This window comes from Acipenser ruthenus, chromosome 29 (genome assembly GCF_902713425.1).
Source record: "Acipenser ruthenus chromosome 29, fAciRut3.2 maternal haplotype, whole genome shotgun sequence".
In the NCBI taxonomy this organism is placed as follows: Eukaryota; Metazoa; Chordata; class Actinopteri; order Acipenseriformes; family Acipenseridae; genus Acipenser; species Acipenser ruthenus.
Window position 1 is genome coordinate 9,064,588 of NC_081217.1, and position 26,371 is coordinate 9,090,958.

The 26,371-nt window shown below is 38.2% G+C and overlaps 1 protein-coding gene across 2 annotated transcripts in view; it reads left to right on the forward strand.

Annotated features, from left to right (window-relative positions):
* The window catches only part of LOC117433202 (nuclear factor of activated T-cells, cytoplasmic 2-like), a 57,855-nt gene extending 31,747 nt beyond the window's left edge, over positions 1 to 26,108 (forward strand). For both annotated transcript variants that reach the window (XM_059004200.1, XM_059004199.1), the window contains exons 7-10: positions 6,111 to 6,166; positions 6,799 to 6,931; positions 7,391 to 8,113; positions 22,250 to 26,108. In XM_059004200.1, the coding sequence (XP_058860183.1) occupies positions 6,111 to 6,166; positions 6,799 to 6,931; positions 7,391 to 8,113; positions 22,250 to 22,305 (968 nt within the window). In that variant the 3' untranslated portion in view covers positions 22,306 to 26,108. The remainder of the gene's footprint in view (positions 1 to 6,110; positions 6,167 to 6,798; positions 6,932 to 7,390; positions 8,114 to 22,249) is intronic.
* Positions 26,109 to 26,371: the final 263 nt, after the last annotated feature.

The window sequence follows — 26,371 nt, forward strand, 5'->3', positions numbered from 1 at the left end:
ACAAACTGGAATGCCAACCAGGTCTGATTTCTCATTAAGTACACAGAAGAAGCATTTAAACAAGGGTCTCGTTTACCACATAATTAGTAAAGTTAGGGATGATGGTAAGAATTTAACAGTCAACCAGAAATCATATCTTATTAAAAAAAAAAAAAAAAGATAAATAATTGCAAGTAAAGTGAATGCTTGGTATGCAGCCTTGGCATTTACTAACCTCACAGCCCATTTGTCACACTGTATCCTCCCCTTAATGCCAGATTATCACTGAATTAATTTTTCACATGCTAAAGGAATGTCTATTTACAACTTTGTTTGAATTTCATCTGAAGTTATCAGTTTAATATGACCCCTTCTATTTTATAGCATTTTTCAAGTGCATGAAGTTTGCATGTCTCTTCCTTAAAGTGAACATGCCCCACAATTAATGTTCACATTAGAATACAATGCCTTAGTGTCTTTTTAAATATATTACACCATATATCTGTGTGTTCTTTATCAGAAACAAAGACAGTCAAGTTGGTTTACATTTTAACTATAAATCCTGCTTGTCACTCTGTGAACCAATTGATCTATTATAGATCAGAAAGCAAAACAGATTGTTTTTTTTATTTATTATTGATGTCGATTTATAAGAAACTCCTACAAAGCTGATACTGTTTTCACAATTCATCTGGCAGTACTCAGTGTGTTCAGATTTCAGATAATTGAGGTTGCATTGAATATACTTACACTGTATACATTTGTATAAGACGACATAACAAGGTTTTTTGATTATGCCATTTAATAGGATCAGTTGAATGTGTGTATAAAACACAGTGGCTTTGAACACCACAAAGGTTTGTTCTTCAGGAGAAAGAAAGTTTCTTCACCTTCAGTTTCCACTTCTCGTCTGAAGGAGAGAAACCATTCAAAGTGAAAATTAAGTCAGGTAAAAATAGAAAAAGAAATAATAATAATTTTAAATGTACTGCACAGATTGTACTATACTGTAAGTAGGCATGGCATTTGTTTGAATTGGACTTTGGGATAATAAAGAGTTATGTTAAGAGATCTTTTACCACATCTTATTTTGGAATCTTGCGTTCATTTAAATTCAACGGAAGACTGACCAGGCGAATCGCACTGTTCCAAATGACGCCGCGTTGCGAAGCAGTTACAGAGCTTGATCTAAGGAAAGTCATTCTCTAAATGCAGCTGTTTAATGTAGGTTTAAACATACATGATTTTTTCGCGCATGGGTATGTCCAGTGATGTAACTGCAGTACTCCTTGAGCGGTTGAGGTGTATCGTCTATATAGTTTATAGAGCTAGTGTAGGGTCTGTTTATCCTGTTCCAATGGTATTGGGTGGACAAACCTAAATAGCGATGGATCGAAATACTAATTGCAATTAAATTACATCTAACATTCTCTTTTCTGCATTTCTTTTGCGCACCATTGTGTGAACCTTTATATATATATATATATATATATATATATATATATATATATATATATATATATATATATATATATATATATATATATATATAAATAAGAGAGGGTACTGTGCAGATCAAATGTTGGTACATTTAGATGATGGTGATATTTAGATCTGTCCCCGTTGAGATTATTTGAATTGAAGTGTGATGCAAGTCTGTTTCTCTCCCCATTCGTTCCCTGTGTTCCACCTTGCCCGGCCCCACATAACAGTAGTTTCCTGTGTTCAACAGAGGCAGGCTGGGTCCTTTTACCTGGAACCCAGGAAGTGAATCTGAGTCAAAGTGAAAAAGTGGCAACACTACTGCAAAAATCTATCAACTTTATGCATCCACACCAAAGCAACATATAGCCCAACTCATAAAAAGAAACCAGTATTCATACTGTAGGATGTTTTACAAAACAACTAAATATGAATAATATTAGTTAAATTGTAAAAGACAGCCCAACACATCCACACGATACAATTTGGTTAGTCTACAATGTTGGCCAACAAAAATTGCCCCGGTGTGGACCCGGCTTAAGATCTTTAAAAGCAATCTTAAATTAGTTGTCCATTATATAGTTAACTTATGGAAACGCTGCAACAGCTCATAATAAAAGAGGGATAACCATTGTTTTGGAAGGTTTCCCTGGATGACACACAGTTTTCAGCCAGCTTCCTTTGGCTAAAGTTCATTGGCTCTCCTCTCTGTATGGGGGCAAAAATGGAGCAGAGCCTGGATTCAGTCAACAGGCTTTAATGGCTAATTACTTTAAGAGGTTTTCAGTCGTTCTGGAATAAAACAATTCAGCGATCACCTGTTGCTACAAAAGGGGAGCAAATTCATCATAAAACCAAAAAAAAAAAACTGGCAATGGTTGTGAAATTTCCCTTTCGCCTGCTTGACTCATTGCATCCATATGCCATTCATTTTCTTCATGACAGGGGGTTCCCGCGTAATCTATTGTGGTGACTGGAACCTTTACATCTCATGAGTAATGCCATGAAATATTGTGCGTAATGTTTATAGTTACATGTTTTTGTGATTTAATCTGGGCTTCAAGTCTAGTCTATTAACACTGTTCAATTTTCAAAGCCTCCACCCCCACTCCTAGATCTGAACCAGCTGAACAGGGAGTCTGATTATGCTGCTAGATTTATACATAGGGGTTCAACAATCAAAACGGGACAAAAAAATGGTTTCAAATGTTCTAGGGTAGTTTTAATAAGTGACACGGTCTCGCTTTGACTTTTGATGGTAAACTGTAAAGGAGGGTTTTGTTATCTTCACTTGAAATCACTTCTGTTGAAATCGCTTACTGACAGATAACTAAGACACTACATAGCTACCTCTAGTCCACTCAATGGCTTTTGAATAATGGATACATTTGATTTATATATATATATAATTTTTATGGTATGAATACATGCTCTGCCTCATTTCATTGTTCCCTGTTTTCTGTAGATATCATAGTAGACCTTCAGGACTATTGCATACACAGTTTCTTTTGCAGTGTTTATTTTTAAGGAGCACGCATAATACTGTAAGCAGCGCTCATCTTTTGGAGTGATGTGTTTACTTTGCGACGCTAAGTCATTATTGAAGCAGGTGATGAAATCTGACAGCGTGCAGGTTTCAACAACAAACAAATACTTTTAATACAAAATGTGTGCGCTCCTTAAAGATAAACACTGTAGTCTGCCTTTACTGGACCAACCAAATGTTAAATGAGCCTCTCCTTTCTATAAACCGGGAAGGGCCCTGTTTTGAAGGATTTTCAGAGAGGAATTAAAGACTGTAATAAACAGACATTCACACTATCAATCGACACTGCTACCTCTTGATAACATCTACAGCATTACCACCTAGCAGACCCTGGCAGTACTGAGCCTGAGCCAGAGAACACATTAAATACACACAGACACCTAGCCTTGTCGCCATGCTTCCTGAGTGTCTGCTTCTAAATCTTTAGTTTTCTTCGTAAATATTTACGATGGCTTGAGTTCGACAAATACAGTGACATAGCTTAAACCAGGCAAACAGATGGCCTATACCAAATATTTATGCAGAGTGGGTTTACAGTGAAAGAGGCTAATGATTGTAATGTGTGTACAGTCAATATTCTCACAATGTAATATCACGACCACCAGCGTATCATGTTGAAAAAAAATTCATTCTGTTATAGTATGTGAAAATGTGTAAATGTTTCCTCTGTAACTACCATTGGCAGTCTGACAGATAGAGTACCATTGTAGCTGCTACAAAGGGATTTAGTCTGCTTAGCTTGAGTTACAGTTAATGTGTAGGCTTTTAATTACAAAATCAAACACAGACACGGTGTCATAATAACTTCTTTGTGTTTTTAAATATGTATTGAATAAAATGATAGTTTATAGTACATTTATATTTGGTTTGCCGACATCACTGGGTTTATCTGTTTCCTATAATTTCACAGAAAAACAGGAGGAAAAGCGTGTCTGTCATAACTGTCTCCTTTATAATAATAACAGACGTTCCCTTTCGCCTCTCCACACACCCTGACACTGGCTCAGTGGAATTGGGCACCCATTCTTGCCCCCTCTTTGTTATAATTCTTCTCTCAGTGCTGGTGTGTCTGCTTGCTGTGCATGTGCTTGGGTGCTGTCCCCACAGCTCCGAGTCATTGCAGGACTCCTCGCATACAGGGCTGAACCATAGACTACAATTTTGTATTTATTTTTGTTGGCTAAATAGTTGTCTGACATTTTAATTATAGAAAATTGATCAAGCCCAGTAATGTCAGCTCACATTAAATTCATACTATAGCGCTGTTTTTCTATCCTTTGAAGCCTTTTGACTGTTAAAAAGCTGCCTACTGGATCTGTATCTTGCAGTGCAGACTTGTCTCTACCCTGACCTTGTAGCCTTTAACTACCCCACAATGGAATGGATGTCTAGTATCTGTGAGGTTTCACAAGTTGTTTAAAAAATGTTTTTTTGTTTGTTTGTTAATTAAATCAAGTTTGGTATTTATTGTATTTTGTTGTTAGGCAGCCCAATAACATTCTAGAACAGTTTAATGAATAGGATTAGTGTCCTGTATTCTGTAATAAGAAAGCTTGTCTCCCTGTGGTATGTCAATTTCAGCCACACTCTTTGAAAAAGGGCTCTCGGCTTCCATAACCAAGGCGACACACATTACTAAAGTTTTACAAGGAATAAGCTACTGTAGATAAAAGCTAAGGAAGTGAATAAACTGTATGACCGCTGTGGGGATTGTAAGTAGGCAGATTTTGCACCGGATTTAAGCACATTTGGGTACTGTCATCAACAGTACACAGATTTTACCGGAGAAACTGGAAACATGTACCCACGTATTCTCACATGCTAGAAAATGCAACTGTGTCAGCTCGCAACTACCAGTAACACCTCAGTTTGAAGCTATCGTTCAAAGAATATATATATATACATTAAAATAAGAAGCCGTGCAGCTAGTGCCTACACATTTTCACACACTTCACAACCCAACATCTGGATTGCCGGTAAACAATAGGTTAACATAAGAACATAAGAACATAAGAAAGTTTACAAATGAGAGGAGGCCATTCAGCCCATCTTGCTCGTTTGGCTGTTAGCAGCTTATTGATCCCAGAATCTCATCAAGCAGCTTCTTGAATGATCTCAGGGTGTCAGCTTCAACAACATTACTGGGGAGTTGGTTCCAGACTCTTACAATTCTCTGTGTAAAAAAAATGTCTCCTATTTTCTGTTCTGAATGCCCCTTTATCTAATCTCCATTTGTGACCCCTGGTCCTTGTTTCTTTTTTCAGGTCAAAAAAGTCCCCTGGGTCGACATTGTCTGTACCTTTTAGGATTTTGAATGCTTGAATCAGATCACTGCGTAGTCTTCTTTGTTCAAGACTGAATAGATTCAATTCTTTTAGCCTGTCTGCATAGGACATGCCTTTTAAACCTGGGATAATTCTGGTTGCTTTTCTTATTAAAGTGCATCAGGGCTTCATCAAATGTTTCAAGTGTGGCAAAGGAGGACTTGACCAATCCAACATTTCAGCAAAATGTATGCTTCATAAATGGGGGTCCAGGGGACTAAGAGGACAAAAAGCCCTTTTCCTGGCACTTTTTTAATTGTATTATTTGCTAAATATAGCAGCAGGTTACTTGCTATACAACCATAGGTTTCCTATTCACCCTTTTAAACTGTTATCAATGACTAAACAACAATTTAACAAAAAGTGTTGCACACCAAAAAATACATACAGTATAATTTGAAAATCTAAAACGGGTATTATTTTTTAAGCAGCAATTATTTAATTAAGATTTTAAAAGTGTTTGACGTTATATAGTAAATGATAATACTATGTAAATCGGGTATTTACTGATGCTTACTCATATTTACCCAGGCAATGAGGTAATGTGATTATTATGTCATCTTTATATTATTAGCTATATCTTGAGAACCGCTCGTCCATTTGGGATTAAACTTGTGATGGACATTCCTCAGTACATGCTCTTAAAGATCTTGCTGTATTTCTGGACTCTAAGTAGTGGTAATAACTTCAGAACAGTTTGTTGTAACGTCACACGGACATTGCTTTGAAACTTTGTCTTGTACTGTATATGTCATCCTAACTTTTGGTTTGTTTCCCAGATGGGCAGCAGATTTGGGAATCAGAGGCCAGTGTGGACAAAGATAAGAGTCAGGCTGTAAGTGTACATAGCAGTAGCCTATTCGCACTCATATACACACAGCTACACTAAGCTATTTGAATTGTAAAGCGTGCTGTACAGGAGAACCCTTATTCATTCATGCAGCTTGCTCGCCCACTAGACTCCATTACAAGATCCAGTGTAGAAAGTCGCTTATTCTGTACTGTAGGTTGATGAAAGATATACTGTGGGTTGGCTTAATAATGCAGTGTCCTGTATATTCATCACAAAGCACAACTTCTGCTTTATCACTTGATTTCTGATAATAGTATTCAGACAGTTCCCCTCTCAGTATCCATAGCTTGATAGATTAAAGATGGATTCAATTTGTTTAGCTGACAAAGTTCCTGTTAAAGCTAAGTGTGGGGCAGTTTGATGGGAAGGTATATTAGTATTGCACTAAAGGCCAAAGGTGAAGCATTATGCACTGAAGCTTGTGCAACGCTAATATGCTTCCTCCCTCAGTTCAGAAAATCAGCATTGAGGAGTCTTTTCAGGACCTGGAGAATTAAACATAACACATAATGACAGGTACAAAAATCTGTTTTTGAACTGTAGATGAAATTAGGTATAGCTTTGTTGGAGTGATTAGATTAATAAAGCGGAATTGACTCATTTCATATTTCCAGAACATGCTGTTTGTGGAAGTTCCTCCATATCGTGACCTGTCAATGCGCCATGCAGTCAAAGTGAACTTCTACGTGATCAATGGGAAGAGAAAACGAAGCCAGCCTCAGCACTTCACCTTCATGCCACTGCCAGGTATGGATTTACCGCAGGGTTGCTTGCAATGTGTGAGCTGGCCAAAACACTGGACACACCTGCAAGAGGTGGCACACACTTTGTATGTAAATTAGCGTATTACCGTACATGTAAAAAGTTCTGTCAATGTTTATTAACTGTGAATAAGCCAAATTAGAGGAGCACTGAATCATGGAATAACAAAGCTTTGTAACATTTAACATTATAACCATGGAGTGGTTTGTAACAGTGGCCGTATCTTAACCCTTTAAATACCAGGTTGGCTTCTTTTTTCTTTGTGCTGGAGAAAACAAAAATGATAGTGATGTCAACTACAATCAGTAGAGACCAAAAAGTCCTAAAAGAGATTTTCTACACAACCTTCTCCGCATTGATTGATTCTAGTCTTTAAACCAGTTCAGCTTAATAAAATACTACCCTAGCAGCAAAAAATAATTCTCTCTCGTATATATGTTGCAGTTCCAGCCATTAAAACAGAACCTATTGACGAGTACGAACCCAACCTGATGACAGCTAAAATGTCCCGCAGTCTGGGAACACTGCCGCAGCCCTATTACCACCCCCAGGGAATGATGACCTCAGACAGCTGCCTGATAGCCAGCATGGCTTCATGTCAGCAGCTCCGCTCTGGGCTGTCTCCCCCAGATTCCAGATACCAGCAGCAGACTTCAGCAGTCATCTATCCCCGAAGCAAAAGCCTGAGCACCAACCCACTGCTCTACCAGCAGGGCAGCCTGATGGCTTCCCCAGTCCCTCCCATGGCAGACAGCCAGCGCTCAGTTCTGGTCCATGCCAGCTCTCCAGCGCAGTCCACCATAATCCACCAGCAGCAGTCAACCTCGCCCAATCACCACCCCACCTCCATCATCCAGTTCTCCCCTACCAATCACCAGCTGAGGGGAGGGGGCCTACAGGAGCACCAACGCATCATGTATTGTGAAAACTACCAGACATCTCCTGCTTGCTCGCCAGCTCCGTCGGCCAGCCAGGCTCAGAGGATAAGCCCCAGTCACTACCCAACGGTGATTCAGCAGCAGCCCTATGTTCAGAAGATGCCAAAAAACAGGTCTTCCCCCAGCCAACTAGAAGAACAGAGGTCTTCTGACAATCCAAAGGATAGGTCCGGGGCTTTGAGAGTCACCGTCAAAGAGGAGAACTTGGACCAGTTGTATCTGGATGATGGTGAGCAAGCTGTATTTTTTTAAGTCTTATTGTACACTACTGGGGTGGCCTTTATATAATCAACACTGCATTATTATTCAAGAAAGGTAGTCATTACCTGGCTGAAGCAAAGCTTTTTATAAAAGAAACTAAGATTCAATGACAATCGTTTCCACGTCTTTTATTTTAGTATTTTTTAATTCAGCACTATTGCGTGTTTATTAGTTATGGTTATCCAGAGCACTTTGAAGTCCTTTCCTGTAGTAGTTTACAGACATGTTTGAAAAATTGTAATTGCAACACACTTGATGTGGAACAGATATTGCACAATACAATGATGCAGCAGCACACTGTCTGTCTACTGAAGCGAAGTCATCCGCAGGTAGAAAAAAATGAATACGTTCCAATGCACTGGAAGCCCACACTCTGCTCTATGAATGAATCCACAGTTCTAGCTGTGATTGCATTGTGTCGGCTGCATTTCTGTGGTTTGCTCTGGTTGCTGAGGGTTGGTGGTAGCATGTAATTGACCAATTAGAAACGTAAGTGAAGTGTTTGTGGGCACTCATCCAAGTGGTGATGCGTACATTGTGTTATGTGGATATTTAGTGCAGCAGTCTAGGTGTGTGTCCTCTAGTTACAGACTGTCATTATTTTTGTGGGGTTTTTTGGGGCTGTTTTCGTGTGTATCAAAGCAGAGCCTGTCTTGAGAGATTCTGTGAGCCAGACCAAAAAAAAAATAATCTGGCATGTCTTCAAAGCATTTACCAGCCGTCTTGATTCACTTGAATTAAAACAAGAATAAACTACGAAGCATCGCAATATAATTCTCTGAAGTTATTTTTTTGCTGATGTTGTAAGATTATCATTGTCTGCCTTTAAAAAATATTATTATTATTTATTTCTTAGCAGACACCCTTATCCAGGGCGACTTACAATTGTTACAAGATATCACATTATACATTATACAGATATCACATTATTTTACATACAATTACCCACATATATACAGTTGGGTTTTTACTGAAACAATCTAGGTAAAGTACCTTGCTCAAGGGTACAACAGCAGTGTCCCCCACTGGGGATTGAACCCACAACCCTCTGGTCCAGAGTCCAGAGCCCTAACCACTACTCCACACTGCTGCCCATAGGAGCTAAATAAAGAGTACAGAAAATGCTTTGAAATGTGGTCCAAATTATTACCTAAAAAAGATGTGTGTTCGGCCTTGTGGACTGTAATTGATACACTGTGAGACGTAGCATCATTTTATGAGGCAGGAAGAAAGGTGGCCAAAGCAGGTGTGTACGCTTCTGTGTAACATTAATATTTACATTTATATACCCCTTTACTTATATTGTCACCAGCATTAGTGTGAATGATGCAGTTTATCCTTGTATTGAGTTTTTAAAGTTAAGCATGATCCAGTATTTAAACAATAGGGTTAAAATGCAGTGTTTGATATTCATATTCATATTCAAAGTTTGCCTAGTTAGGGTTACAAAATATTTCCTTCTCCTATACTGAATATTCCAGAGTGCTGGCTAAACAGAAGGCTAGTTCTCAGTGGTATATTGAACACCTCATTAAATATTATTAATTGCAGGGTTTGTTTTTACTATCTGTCAAAATGCATGGAATGGGGCCCAATGGCACCACTGGCCTTGCTCATAAACTCTATATAAATGGTATTGTTTATCAGAATGGTTTGGAAGCCTGTCGGTTCTGTTCCGTGCCGTATAATTAAAACAGATACAGTGCAGTATAATGTTTTGGGTCCCACTACTGTCTGTTTTTTTTTTTTTATTATTTGAAATAAGGTTTATTGCAGCAAAAGCATTTGTTCTTTTCAACATGCTGTCAATCATTTTATGAATAGTTTCCAGCGTAATACCACTGTTCCAGGCCATGGCTATTGACCGAGTGAATGTCTGGCCTCATCTTATGAATTTCCATTCCAACAGTCTAGTCATCCCTAGCTGGATTGAATTTTGCGGCCAGTCATTCATCTGTCGAAAATGTTATGAGCAACATAATTCTAACCTCGGGTGTCCCTTTTCTTTCATATAGATGAGATCACCATCTGCATAGTATTCCACCACCTCTCCGCTAGACCTTAAAGAACAACCTGGGTCTGAAATATCAGTTATATCAACTGTCGTCTTCTTTGTATGTCATTTTTCTGCTTCAGTCACGACATCCTGGTGACTTTTTAACCCCTATGGCCTCACTACAACTCTCAAGTGTCTCCTGTTACAGCAGAAACACCAGAGGGTAGCTATAAACCTGTTTCCTGCAACAGGCTGCCAGTTGTATGATTGATAACTAACCGGAGTGTGAGACTGAAGCAACGGGCAAGAGCATTAACAGGAGTGATATTAAGCATGCTTGGCTTTTGTATATTTTTGTACTTTTCTGCAAGTGCAGCTTATAATAGGGGCTTACAATCCTTAAGCTTTAAGCCACAGCTTCTAGGAGAGTTGAAAGCCTTTTTAAAACCTTACAATCCCTTTTGGCATTTGGCAGCACCTTTTTTGAAATAGCAAGGAAATATATGACTGTCTAGACTGAAGATTGCACCCATAAAGGCTTTAAAAAGGGTTATTTCTGAATTCCTAAATAATAATAATAACAATAATAATATGATCAAGTAAATCTGTACCAATTTCTGACATTCTGAAGCAACTGCTCGGAAATGCCACTTTGTTTGTTTTAATATGGAACCTCAATTCATAACAGAGTGGTGCCGTTTGGGAATAAAGGAACCTGCCATGTTTGCAAAGAGCACAGCCTCTTCTTTGTATGCTGGTTGTTTAAAGTGGCACCAAAGTCGTGCGTTTCCAGTAAGCACAGGATCGAGGACAGGGCCCTTTTGATGTGCTTCTGCAGTAAGGTAAAGCAACAGCATAACTGAACAAGGCTGTTACCGAAGGCAGTTTGAGTGGCAGAAAAAGTCACTGATAAGATAGCGGGTAAGATTGCAACCACAACTCTGGTTAGTTTTAAAGCATAGTGTGCACACATCAAGGTGTTACAGAACAGTACGTTCCCAAATACAGCATCATGTATCAAATACATGATTTAATATTATTTTTACCTCAACTGTTCAACTAAAATTAGTGGTCATTGTACCCCTGAAATATCATTATCTACCTGAATGATGAAGGCACAAAGGTTACAAATGCCTGGTCTGGTGGAGCCGGCTGAAGTGCACCAGTTTTCATTTGTAGCATTCTGTTTCACAGAGACAGAGGGGATGTTGCTTATTTCACAGACACAGTTTAGAGGCGTGTGAACACTGGAGTCTTACTGCAACTTAAATTTCGAGTAAGGTAGGGGACATACTGTACAGCCCTGCTGGGTGAGGGGCATCTTCAGTGTTCCAGATTAAAATAGAGGGGTGATTCTCAAAGTTTTCATTATCCATGGTGGCTGTAATAGACCATGGGGCATAAGGTTGACTCCTTGGGCCAGATGTATCATTTATCGAGTTAAATATGGTATATTTGTACTGTGAATCCAGGTCTCAAAGTGCCTTATGAAATGAGAAGAAAGCTTTTAAACTGCCTCCTAGTTTCCTACGCTTCTGCACCCTGTCCAGAGTACTGGACCTAAGATGCAATCCACTCTACTCGTGTGATTGCTGGTGGATTACTGGTTGACATGGTCTGGAGTTTTGCTTGTGCTGTTAGTGACATGGGCTCTTGTATGATTAGCTGTAGGTAAACCTGGAAGCTTCTTGTATTGTGATTGAGAAGCTCTCACCTTGCTGGCACCTGACTTGTAGTCAGTGTCCTTCACCTTTCATGAACATCAGAAACCTGTCCACCAATCAGGGAGCTCCAATCCAGGCACTTCCAGACAGCAGATGAACCTGTCCACCAATCAGGGAGTTCCATTCCAGGGCACTCACACAGCAGAGGAACGAGGAACACTCAGATCAAATGTCTAGCTTTAAAAAACCAAAGAGAAGCAAATCCTTGGAGGGCCATTCCACACGAGGTTGAACGGGGATAGTGAAGTAGATGGAACAAAGGTCTGCAATGGCCTGAACTGCCCAACCCCTGTTTAAATTAAAGATTTAAAATGTTTAAAACTATAAAGGCAATAAACCCTCATTATCGGACATTACCTTGGTTGTTGACCTTCTCGACTTGATCAACTACCAGACCCTCAAATCGAGATCTTATTGCTTTTTTTAATTCTCAAGAATATGAATGTGGGAGCCATTCTAAACCTCTTGCTCAATACTGGTAAGGTAGCAGTTGATTAAAGTTCGGAGTCCCCATATGTGGCACCCATACAGACAGACCTTGGAACAGTGACAAACCAGGAAATGAAATTTCTTCTCTGCAAAACTGAGTGTTCACCTTATTGTCTGGATATGTCGACTCTGTTATGATATGAAAACAAGTTCTATGGCAACCATTGTCAAACAGTGGAACGGCCGGCGCAGGAGAGTTGGGGAAAGCCTCTTTGTTTGTTATTTTTGGCTGGGATTCCCTTGGCCTCACACTCCTGGATACAGCGGGAGGGAGACCCAGCGAGAGAATTTGATTTTCCATACCAGCAATTCTGCCAATCTGGCACAAAACATCCCTTCTATTTGCAGCTGTTCCCTCTCCAAACTTGTCTGATCTCCTAAAGATAGCAAGGGATGGAAAAATTGAAACACCAAAATGGGCTTGCACTGGATTTCGCTTGGATCACTTACTAGGGTTTCCCTCTAAAAACAGCAACTGTGTTTTTCAGCTACTGAGCTGTTAGCAAATTAACATCCAGTTGCCAGGGTTGCATGTCGTGTTGTACTCTGTTGATCTTTTTATTAAAACAATAAGCAAGGGTTTTTCTATATGCGATAATATATGCTTAATTATTTTCTTGTGCTACTGCTGTTTATTTGTAATTGGATGTGTTCCTGGAAATCCAATCAGATTTTATGGGGAATCCCCTCTCGTTATTCGAATCCCCCACACCAGCTTCAAAGAAACCTGGGCCGCCTGTTTTTCCTATGAACACATGAAGAAGAAACTAGACAACCTGCACTGCTTAATAAACAGGAAACAGCACACAAAACAGGCACATAATGTATGATTTCCAAACTACAAAGGTGGTTGTTTTGTAAGTTTTATAATATTTTGTTTGGAATTCACCCCTGTGCACTGGGGGCAATCCCCTTTATCGTCAATCTGTAACATATTTTTTATTTCATTCAACATTAGGAATTGTTATTGGGGGCCTTTTCACAAAGATTAAAATTATGTTGTTTTTTTGTTTTAATTAAATTAAATAAGGCTTTTTTTATGCAAGAAACTCTTATAGACTGCCAGAAAAAGTCTAGAACCATTTCATGCATATCAAACTTAATTTCGGCTCATAATCATTTTCTTCAGAGGAAAGGTCTTGAATGGCTTGCAAACAGATTTCTTTAACCTAGTGTAGTGCCAGATATCATGTTTTAAAATGTAGAATGGTATAAGTCATGGATTTGAGACCTATGGACAGTAGTTCATGGAAGTGCACAAGAAGTTATATTCATGTAATCCACTTTGTTTGCTGCATCCACTTTAAGTAAACTGAGCTTAAAAGCATTTCACTTCCCAGCTCTCCAGTCTGTTCTCAAAGGGCCGTCAGTTTGGAGCTTGGCAGTATGAGGCTTGATTTTATCTGAGAAATCTTAAACCTAAAACAAATTTCTGAAAGAACCATTCATGTTTTTAGAGTTTCTTTGCTTTCAGTCCTTGATTCAGATCCCGCGGCTTCAGACTTTCAAGTGATTTGGTTTGAAAATGATTTATTTTTTTGCAGACTGATACATTTTTCCCGAAGAAAGAGAATAAAATTGGAACAGATTCTATCAATTATGCGAGGAACAGTCCATTTACACAAAAGTGTGCTAAAGATGGTGTGTTTTTCTTTTCCTCTTTTGTTTCAACCCCTATATAGAATATGCATTGTTACAATGCGTGGGAGTTCACATTTTACCATAGGTGGGAAAAACTACAATAAACTACAATAAAAAATTTCACAGCTACCGAAACTTTTTTGGTGATCGCTACTTTCTTCGGTTGCATTTTTCATATTTGCAAAGCCTTTCGTACAAAACGTTTCCTCTGTACACCCACCTCCACCAAATAAACGCCATGGTAAATGAAATGGTTCACCAGTGCTGGACTATATTCATACGACGAGTAGGTTGCATGCTATTCTCTTCTAAACCTCCTTCGTCTGCTCACTGAGGATGACACTTCTGGTTGATCTTTAAGAAATCTCATTGGATTTGCAAGACCATAAACGGATCCCTTTATGCGGGTCTGTTTCACGATCTGGCACATCACTGCTTTCGGAGACCTGGTCTCCTGTTTCTTCCTCACCACAGCAACTGTCACTGTCAGTAGCGATTCTAGTGCGATTTATAAAATACAGATATAAAGCATTTATACATTTTTTATTTATACGATACGATTAGGCTTACATATAGATTACATTAGTATCACATGAAAGCAGCTTAAAAGATTAATAATACAATAATAAGTAGTATTGGAGGAAAACCATTCTGGGTGCTACAGGCTGGTAAGAGCAGTTGATTTTAAATAATCAAATGATGTATTTATTTTTACCAGAATGATGGTTTACCAGTAAAGGTGCTCTGCGTGGAGTGCAGTATGCGCCCTGTAGCCTGGAAATCGCTGGTGCGAGTCCAGGTTATGTCATCGCCGATCGTGGCCGGGAGTTCCCAAGGGGCGGTGCACAATTGGCAGAGCGCAGCCTGGGTAGGGAGGGTTCAGGTCGGCATGGTAATCCTCGGTTCACCGCGCACCAGCGACTCCTGTGGCCGATAGGACACCTTCAGGTCTGCTGTAGAAGCCACTCAGATCTGTGTTGTCCTCCGGCACTATGGGTCTGGTGGCTTTGCTGTAGACCTGCAGCGTGAAAAAAGACAGCCTGGCAGGACACGTTTCGGAGGACACATGTGTCTGCCGCTGTTTCCCGAGTAGGCGCGGGAGTTGAACTGGGATAAAAATAATAATTGGGCATTCAAAATTGGGGAGAAAACCAGGGTAAAAACCATTGGCGACGACTACATTTTAAAAAAAAAAGTGGTTTACAGCAATTATTTCATGACGCATGGCAAAATACCATGCTGTATACCATGTAGTGTTATTAGGATGGTAATCCTTTTGTACTTTACTTTGGCTTCACAATTCAAACAGGGACCACCTAGCTGATTAGCTTGTTTAAGACTGTTATCTCTTGCAAGTTTGTAAGCAAAGCATACAGTTTCACCCACAGCTCCTGCTTGTGGTTAAAATGGAGGTGTAGCCTTCAGGTTTCACAGAAATCGCATTATTAAATGACTGGTATTTATTGATACTTACTCAAACTGAAAGTCTTTTGGTTTAATAGGAACAGGACTACATTTGGTTCTTGAAACCCCAGATTCAAGCACTCCTGTTCTAGCTGCTTTCATACCCTACTTTTAGTTGCAAGTATTTTTTATTTATTTTTTGTTGCAGTTTCAAGTTTGCTAATGTATCTAAGTTTAATGCCTCCTTCTACCGTATCCTAAGCATTCATTTTGTGTGGGTTAGGAATGCATATTCAGGGTCAAATGGAGGCTCGTTCTGTACATCTATTGTAACCTCAAAATGTGTGCTCTTAACAAATGTGTAGGTGTAGTTGCTTCTCATAGGATACTGTGCAGCAAAGAACTTGTCAAATACTAAATAACAATGTTAGCAGCTGATTTGTGCGAAGCTCAATGACTGTACTCTGGAGTTCAACAACAAGCTTGTTACTGTACGTACGGTAAATACAGACCGGGAAAGAATATACAGTTAAATTAAGGGTGGGATTATTCCAGCTAGCACCCGTTGACTGAGATAAAGCACGCAAAACTACCAGCAGACTATAAAGAGAACGGCTTGGAGTTATTCGTTTCGGTTCAATCCCCTTTTCTGCAGATCTGAAAGAAATAATTAACAAGAAACGAGGGAGCGGCTAAATTAGATACATGATCGGAAATAAAGGCTCACATAAATGTGTCATTTCCACGAGGTGTAGAACAACTACTGGTTTGACAGTTGAATAGTTGAGGTAAAAACAGGAGTTTTTTAAACTGTTTATCAGTGTTCTAACCCCGCTGCAGTTCTGTCCATGTAAAACCACACGCATCACAATGATGCATCACGTGATGTGCAATTAGTTTTCTGAAGTGGACTCATCACTGTATTATCGGACTATTCGATGTACCCCCAATTCCTACTCCAGTTCTATATTACAGCAGACCCTCTCTACTCTGAACACCAGCAGTCTGAACCAAATCCAAATAATGTTTTCAACCTCATCCCTTCACTTCTGCTAGTGTCAGTACTCCCATAACAGACCACCCAAGTGACCCGCAAATTGACTTTAAAACCTTTAAAATTTTCTTGAGGGAACCCACAACCCCCCCACCCTCCGGCTCATCCGCAGCAAATAGTCTAGACTAGCATTCAAGTTGATGTAACTTGGGACCTATGTATAAGTATAATTATACATTATACTGCTTTACAAAATGTAATTACAAGTGTTTCTAACCATGGCACACCTTTATTTAGTCCATTGGCCCTTTCATTCAAAGACGGAAAAGATTTAGAAAGGGCATTACATTAAGTGGCTTAGGTAAGTGCCAGAATGTTCTCAATTAACGTTGCAGTTAAGGTGTTGAAAAGTAAGGCTTTTTAAACAGGTGATGTCAACTGTATTGAGAATAAAGCATGATAGAAACTCACTATGGAACGGCGATTGGGAAAGAGGCGGTCGTATATCAGGGATTATCAAATTGTGTGGATATGTATAAATGTCATTCTGCCTGTACATTCATCAGTCTGTATGTCATACTTTGTACGTGTATCTTGAGGACATAGAAGTTATTCCACATACTGTAAATCAGTCATTCGAATATTCTTTACAAATGATACTAACACCTCGCTTGCTTACCTTAATTCTAAAACATAAGACAAGACCAGACGAAGCATGTTCAGTAAGGTACAGATAATAGGCATCTAACACGCTGGTACTGAGAACTTGCCCAGATGTGTACTGTACTTGGTCAGCTCTTGACTATTGCAAGCATGTGTTTCTGTTTCCTCCTCGCCCTCCTTCGCACAGTCTTATGAAATCGTATTAAGAGAAGAGAAGTGAACCCTGTGTGGTTTTTACTGTCTGTCTGATGTTGCTATTTTTGAGTCTATTTTTTTTAACAGCCTAACGAGATGAGTGGTCAATGTGTAGCTCTGTACAGTGAATAAGTGTGTCCCCAACTAACTCGTAAACATCCGGAAACCCACAACAGCTTCTGTATCCAAGACAGGACAGCGCTTAGGGAAATTATTCTGGAGGGATACAATCATACAGCTTTCCATACCAGCGTATATCACTTTGGGATAAGACAGGAGCTTTACAGTATTGTTTTTACATACAAATGAACACAATACACAACCATGCATTGTGTACAGTATGTAATATCTCAGTGGATTATCTTGCCGACACTATGACAGGATCCTAATGAAACTGAGAGATTCCACTTCTCATATAATACAGAACACATATCAGAGATGCTGTTTGCATAACAAATAATGAGCAACTAGTCATGTGAGCTAATTTCATACAAAAGTGTGTGCTATAAATGCAGGGGTTCATTTTAATGTATGACATTTTTATACACGCATGATGATAGTGCTGCCTCTCATATGTCCCCTGGGAAAGTACAGAAGGGCTTTTGTACTGAAAAAGCATGCTCACCAGTTGGCTGACACTCATTTGTAAGCCTGGCGTAGGTAGTGCTCCTGCATATCTTAACATCTTCAGATAAGAACCAAGTGGTAAAAGTACTAAAACCAGGCAACAGAACAGGAAGTCACACGCAGTTCCAAAATTAACCCTGTACTCTTCTTCTTTTCTTTACGACAAAGGTTTCAAGAGGCAGTCCCCCACTGCTCAAATGCCAATTAACAATGCAGAGTAAATTGCTATTAAAATCTGTGAGTTTTGCTAAAAGCTGGTTACCAGTAATTTAATTCCTGCATATTGCAATGAACTTACTGCACGTTCTTCAATGGCAATGAAGTAACTCCACTGCAGAGGTAATGCAATGGTTCTGTAAATATTCCTGTCCTGGGTTTTGGTAGATTAATGCACATGGCCCAGCCAAGCTTCTGAGGATAATATCAAGTTCAGCTCTGGCAGCCTGGCATTAAATGATATGCATTAGAACTCAGGAGGACCCTATGAAATCTGTAAGGAGTGTGCCTGCTTTTGCAGCCTTGTGCGTTTTATTTTTGTAAACTACTGTATTTGAAACCAGTGCTGCACCAATAACTGTAAATATTTAACATTGGTAACTGGAAGAAGTGCTTATCATCTTAAAATATTGTATTATAACACCATCATTGATACTGAAAATAGAAATCATTCTGACTTATGTTGGCATTGGTGTATCTCTTTTTGGTGTATTGTACTGTCGTTTAGTTTAGTTGATACACTTTGTGCCCACAGGCAGGGCCAGCACAGATCAATAGTGCGAGCCCTAATGCAAAGAGAGATGTGTCTGTTGAAGTTGAGACAGAAACGCAATCTGGCATCTACCTAATACAGCCGTTAGCTTTGTGACAGCTAAGAGCAGAATCTTTCTGAATTGGAAAGAACACAAAGGATGTTACTCATTAGATCAGTGATCCCCAAAGAGGAAATTAAATCTACCACCTAGTGCTCTTGAGCGCTCGCTCATTTTGAATTAGTACTCTATTAAAATATCAAGATATAAAAGTGATCATGGCCTCAACCTTATGAGACCAGCCTTAGATGAATGTCAGAGGGAATCTGGACTAGTTCATACAGTAAATCTGTTGCTGCTTCTCCCTTGAGAGTACAAGTAAAGGCATGAATATTGATGGCTGTGAGTTAAAGATATGTTAATACCATGTGCAAATGTATTGGAACGCCCCAGGTGTGTCATTTATATCCTTTATATAAGTTCCGGTACCTGCATGAAAACCTCTGGGTGTGAGAATTGCAATTTCCAGTCAGTAATCAGTGTGTGAAAATGTTAGACCACTTTGTGCTTTAATTAGGCATCTTAAACAACTTCTAAAAAGTGTCACACATTTTACCATTTCCTTTTACTGTTTTCAATGAATTGCACGTGTGGCCTATTAAAGTTGTCAATTAAATTAGACAATCACTAATTTGCATTTTTTTTTAACAGTTACAGTGGTTTGATTTCATATGCACAATAAATCAAAACTACAGAGACAATGGGGTGTTCTAATACATTTGCACACTACTGTGTGTGTGTGTGTATATATATATATATATAATTCTCCTTCAGCGTTGTTATGTACTTACTCTCATTGTTTAACTTTAAATTTAAAAAAAAAACAATAAAAACCCTATGTATAATGTTTATTTTCCAAAACGAGTGAATGACCTGCAATCACCACCTGTTTATTAAGATGTTTTATTCCACTCTGCACCGGAGCAGACGTTTTGTGAATCTAGCCCTCTCTCCTCGGCTAGTGGGCGCTTGTGGTCTTTCACTTCTCACTGAATTTAGGTCAGAGCTTTTAATAGGCTATTGAAAGCAAACTAGTCCTGAGATGTGGTGGGCGAGAACTATTAACAAAGACAAATTCAACTCTTCTAGATGGCTTGGAATAGTAAGCAGCTTCCAATGTCATTTGAATTTCTTTTTTATATTACTGATTTTGTTTGCAATAATTCCAAGGCGTTCTGTTGCTCCAATATTACCATTTTTCTCTAGATGTTCTGTAACTAATCTCCATAGTATATTAATAGATCTATGAATGCAGTACCAGTCTTGACTGTCACCATTGAAAAATAATCCAGTAGTTCTGCATTGTGAATGGCTCATATTTGGGATACCACTGCACTTAAAATCTATATACCAAATACCAAATATATATAGATTTTATAAAAGTAATTTACACAAATTAGCTCATATCTGCAAACAAGTCATTAACCAACCCAGCACCAACCAATTGCAGTGGAAAGGATTTCTGCCACCCAGATACATTGGATCAAAGTGTTTACTCCTGTCTTTAATTAACTCTTACTTTGTTGAAAGAGGTAAAACACCTGTTATTTCTACAAAACTAGAACAAATCCACCAAGATATGTATTTCAAGTTCTCTTAAGCACTCTCAAGGTTTTTTTTTTTTAATTTTGTAACATTGACGTGATTTCTTTCTCCTTTCAAAAAATAGGAGTTAATTAAAGAATGGAGGAAACTCTTTGAAAATACCGGCCTCTGTTTCTTGGTTTCGTTCTTCTCTTTAGTCTGTTTTAAAGGTTTGTTTAATTGGAGATGTACTTTGTGAGATTGCCTAAGCTGCTTTACAAAGCACACTCACTGAGGTGTTGTTTTCTGTCACTCGCAAAACACATCCTCTTGCCTGAATGAGTGCCATCCATAACAAACCAGTGGCGCCGGAGAATTGTGTCCGTGTGCCAGTGTATACTGTGAGATAGCTTAATCATGTAGTGCCTGGGTGGGAGAGGATAATTCCATGATGAATGGCTCAGGACCGGAATCGCACATCAGGAAGTGCATAGTGTTGGGCTGGATAAAGAGTGAAAGCATGCTAAACATTCAAGAAATTCTTCGCTGCTTCCGTAGATTTCATCAGAGCACAGACTCAAAGAAAACAGATGTATCTGTATTAGATTAGTGGGTAATTCCTGAATAATAACAATTCAACTTTATTAATTACTGCATTAACACACAACCGATTAACTTAGTATGAATCAGAAAAACACAGATGGGAAAGGAACTGCTAATAAGCATAAAGATAAGTGTTTAGAATACGTACAAACTTCTGTTAGTAGCTGCGTCTTGAGAACCACTCAGAGTGCTAAAGCATGGTCTGTGCATTCCTGTCCATTTTGCATTGGTTTCATGGATGGTGAACTATTTTTTTAATCTAGTGAATGTTACAGTAAATTCTTGATTTGGAATAAAATCAGCACCTTACAGTTATTTTTACAGTCTCAATTTCCTCCTTTTGACGTATTTTTCATATTAAAGACACCCCTGTACTCAGTATAAAGTCAGCCATCTGCACTCCCAAATTGTCTGACTTTGATTAAACCGTGCACAGACTACAAGATGTGCAAAACACAGGTTATTGGTTATTTGTATGAATGCTTAAGTAAACCACTGATACATGATATCAGTAATTGCATTTTATTTTTCTTTATTAATGTATATGTTTGGTTTGTGTCAACTACATTTACAATCTAGATTTTAACATTTGTCGGTTAATAAAAGTCAGCATCAGCTAAAAGGACTAATGATGTTTGTGGTTTAGCTGTGCCCCCTTGTTTAGGAGAAACACACACACACACACACACACACACACACACACACACACAGACCCGTTTGTCTTGCAGCTATTTTTAGAATGATGAGGCGGTAAAAGTTTCCATTTATACCCTCTCATCATTTCCTCTATTGAAACAACAGGAAGGGTTACAAAATCAAATGGGGCTGGTGAATGTGGCAGGAAATAACTCTGCCTCCCCATGGACAACTGCAGCTACTGCATGAAGGAACAAAGAAAAATGACTGCAGTCATCATGCACGTTCCCTTTTAAAGTGAAGGTCCATTAGCAACACTATCCTGTTTTTTTTTAGATAAAACAGAAAACCAAAGTGGTACATTTCTAGTCTTGTAGACATTTCAACACAAATGTATTTTGCAGGGCCTCAAAAATATTTCTTTTAGCCCTTTATATGAGTCTGTTGTCATGCAGGTTAGAGTGAGCTGTCGCACAGGAATTGAAAAGTCCTGAGAATCTGCAGCAACCTTCTAAATATATATGACGCTGGGTAGCACCAATCTAGGTAAAATAAGGTTATCCAAGATTATTGTTTAGAAGGATTACAAACATCATAAAGTAAGGGAAAGCTGAACAGAATGAAGCTGCTTACATCAGTGAAGACACCGAATATCACAGAAACAGCAAAAGTGATAAGGGTACCGTTCCTAATATGAAATTAATTCAAGCCATTAGTTCATGAAACAGTGATAAGGTTACCGTTGCTAATAAGAAGTTGGTTACCATCTCTTTAACTCTGTTGTATTTTTTTTTTTCAGTCAATGAAATCATAAGGAAGGATCTGACTGCAGTCCAGGGCAGGGGCCAAACCTAGATGCTGGATCTGTGAAGAAGTTCTTCTCCTCTGTGCTTTTCCACACCTCCCCCAGGACTCCCCCCCCCCCACCCCTGCGCCGAGGCAGCACCCCAGCTTCCCTCTGCCGCCACACTTTGGATTCACAACGTTCCTTACAGCATTCCCAGTGCTGGGCCTGAGCACTTCACTGTTAGGAAGAACTGTCCTCTGTACCGCAGGAGATGTGTCACACCTTTGCATACATATACATGATGGACGAAGACCAAAATCTCTACAGAATAGGTTATAGTAACAGATTGTGTTAACTAAAATATATTTTCATAGATTCATGGATATCAAACTGTATTTATTTCAACAGACTTTAAATAGCTATTTATTCATTAGCCAGGTAGATTTATATATATATACCTTTAACCCAAAACGAATTAATTCTGTATGACCGCTTATTGTTAAGAGTCACCTCTATGAGCAAGTGTGCACTACTCCTTGAATTAATGTTCCAAACAGAATCTGATATGAATTAGAGTTGAAAATGAACTGCATTTAAATTACAGACACTTATTATGAAATCTGCTAAATACAGGCATTTTCATCATTGGTCTTTGTCCATCGCCTATACTGGTACACAAAAGCTTTTTGCCACTTGAAGCTGTTATTGTTTTTCCATTTAATGCTGCCTTGTTTTCGATCATTTACACAATGATTTCAGTCCCTTTGTGTTTAAGCTACTTGTGATTCAGAGCCAGGATAATGACCCACAGTGTACCACCATGACTTGGAGGTCCAGCTAGTGGTGTCAGGCCTTTCCCCAAAAGGGTACTTATCAAGGCCAGCTGGGCCCGGGCCTGGTGTCTGTACGTCACCCAGGCCAAGCTTCCCATCGTCCTGTCTCTTGAATTTACCTTTAGAGTTAGCCCTGTGGGGACTGAATAATATGCTTAGCAGTTGGTGAAGAAATGCTGGTGGTTTTCAGTGGTTAGAATGAATAACAAGAGGCCTCTTGTTTGGTTTGTTTAGGAGTCATGCAGCCACTGTATTCAAAGAGCTTTAGGTTTGTTAGCTGAAGCAGACTATTATGTAAATAGAACAGAAAGCAAATGTTATGATAATGCAAAAAATGACTTGCACTTGGCAACAAAAAAAAAAAAAAAGTGTGTACTGGATGTTTTTTAATGCTTTCTCTGTAGAATTTAAATAGCAATTACAGTACATGGCCAGCGGATTACCAGCAAAGCTAAATGTCTGGATGCATTTCAGTTCATTAAGAATTGTTTTTCTTCTCGGAGAAGGTAATATATACAAACGCTATAAAATAGAGTATCTTCTTAAAGAATTATTTGCTTTGCTGTACTTAAAAAAAACATTTTAATAAAGTCTAGATTTGTTTTTATATTGTTGGTATACATACAAAAGATGCATTCAACAACTCATCCCCACACACACACACAGTACAGTAGCTTTGAGATACACAGTATAGTTATTGTTTCAACTTTATTTCATATGGGTTTCCGAATATTGACATTTCATTAAGTGTAAAATAAAACAGCTGGCACATTACAGTCGTGGCAGTATTCCAATGACATACAAAATGGGTATTATATTGCCACTAATTATAACGTCTTCCCAATAAAATATGCAATAACGTTTCCCAACCACGTACACACACATCACGAAACGTGGCTTGGAAACTCATGAATATTTTAGTTATTGGTGTTTCTTTTTACTACAATAACAGTCCTATTTTGTACTTATTTTATTGTAAGAATCTTGACTTTTTTAAAGTGACTGTTTTAGATATTTTTGCCCCTGCTAACAACAGGAGATTGTGCCAGCTTTGTGTGGCAACTGTGGAAACGAAACCATAATTTAGCAGCTTCGTGACAAGCAATATATCATTAAAACGCTCTTTTTGAATAAATTTAACATGTTAAGGCATTGAATGTAGCGCTTTAAATTATAGCTTACATAATATGTTTTAAGTGCTATGATTTTTTTAAATGGCTTTGTGTAATTATATTATGTTAGGAAAGAAAATCCAAAAATTGTAACAGGGTCCCTTCACCACGGTTTTCTAGAGACTTGTTTATATATATATATATATATATATATATATATATATATATATATATATATATATATATATATTCGCTAATGGTGTACAGTATTTGTTCTGCAGTGTGCAACCCTTACTGTGCCTGCTTTTAACAGAATATATCACATGTGTGTGCTATACACAGTTAGACTGAACTGGATAGCAGTTAAAGTGCATTAAATGGAACAATTTAAAAATCGATTTTTTGTTTTTAACCCAATCTTCCTAAAATCCTGAGTAATCGTGTTTCTTAAAATTATGTAACCAAAAAAAAAAAAAAAAAATCTGAACCCATTTTTTGCCAGGGCACTTTTGAAAATGAGATCTCCACAGTCCTAGGAAACTCAATAAATATATAACGTGTAGAAAAATGTCCAAATACCAAAGTGCGTGCAGTAATCATATCTTTTACTGACAGTGACAATGCAGAATGGAGGGGGGGAGCTTCAATATTTAAAAAGAAGATGATGTATTCTAGTGAAAAGTGCTGTCTATGTGTGAAGTACTCCTCGCTTCATTTGGGCAGAAGCCATACTTGCACTTGAGGAAACAATGTCCTTCCTCACAAATCTAAATATTTTGCTCAGTGCTTTCCTGCCATTGTACCAAAGATCCCCAAATCCATCGCCGGACAGGCTTCGGTGTTGAATTTTTCCATCTGCATCCAATGAAAATAAAAAAGTCATATCATTCACAGCCAAGTGTCATATTCTGGAAAGCAGCTACCCATAGCGATCCTGTAATGTGAGAAACAGACATGTTATTTCAGATCATCGTTTTATTTTTCTGCTTTTCAAACCGGCCGGCCATTGGGTTTCAGCCTGTCAGGTATTTTAGTATTTGGATTGGAGGCTTTTAAAACAGCCAAAATTAGTTTGATATTTAAATAGGTGGGAGTAGAAATTAATTTCACATTTCCAAATGTGTAAACTCATTCACAGTATTAAGTTTGCCGATTAGCAGAATGTTAGCTAAAGTTCAGAATTTGGAGTCCTTCATTAATGTTTTTTTTTTTTTTTCAAATAGTTTAACGAGGTGTCAATTGTACTTTAAAAAACTTTATATCAAAATGTCAAAAATGAAATTATTAGGCAGAAAAGTAAATTAGTATATTTTCCTGTCTGGCGGCATGATAAAAATACACAGTGACATTCAGATCTTCAAAATAAAAGGGAAATGGTTTACTCTAGAGCAGAGCACTGTGTGTTTGTATCTGTGATGTATGTACCAGATAATATTCTATAGAAGCAATAGGTTCTCTGAATGTATCTATATTTTCCATTGTAAATATGTTTGCAGCTTCACTTTGTACAAAAAGTTCTCAAACAACCTATTTGAAAAGCATGTTATTAAAAGTATAGAAAAGTTTTATATTTTTTACAAACTGCATCAGTTGTTTAAAGCAATTTGTCTGCCCTCTTTCCGGCCACTTTAATGTCACTCTATATCGCTATATATATATATATATATATAGTTTATCTACTGCTGCAGTCTTAATAAGAGGGATATGGCACACAGATTCACATTGTTGTCGTTATTGTTTTTATACAAAATTAAAAAAATAAGCCTTTTAATAATATCTTCAGGAGGTTGAAATATAAGCCATGTTTTTTTAGTTTTTTGTTTTTTGCATTTTGCTGTGCAAACTACAGCTTCTGCTAATTTTGGAATGCATTTATCTCTGTAATACAAGTTTTTTTTATTTTTAAAACCGTATCTATATCATTTAGCAATAAAAGAAAAAAAATGCATTTGCAATGTGTCTGTCAACTGTTTTCTTTAATTTACATATTTTTCATATATTTTTTTAGTTTTTCATATTCAGTGCTACTGGCAGTAAGGATCCCTATTAACTCGATATGGGTATTATGTGCTATTGTATTACATTGAAAGAGGAACTTGGTAGGAGTCTGAAATATCACGCTTAAGTAATGTATCCTTCTTTAGATCCACCTTTCAGTTTCCATGGTTTCAGTCATCACATCCTGGTAA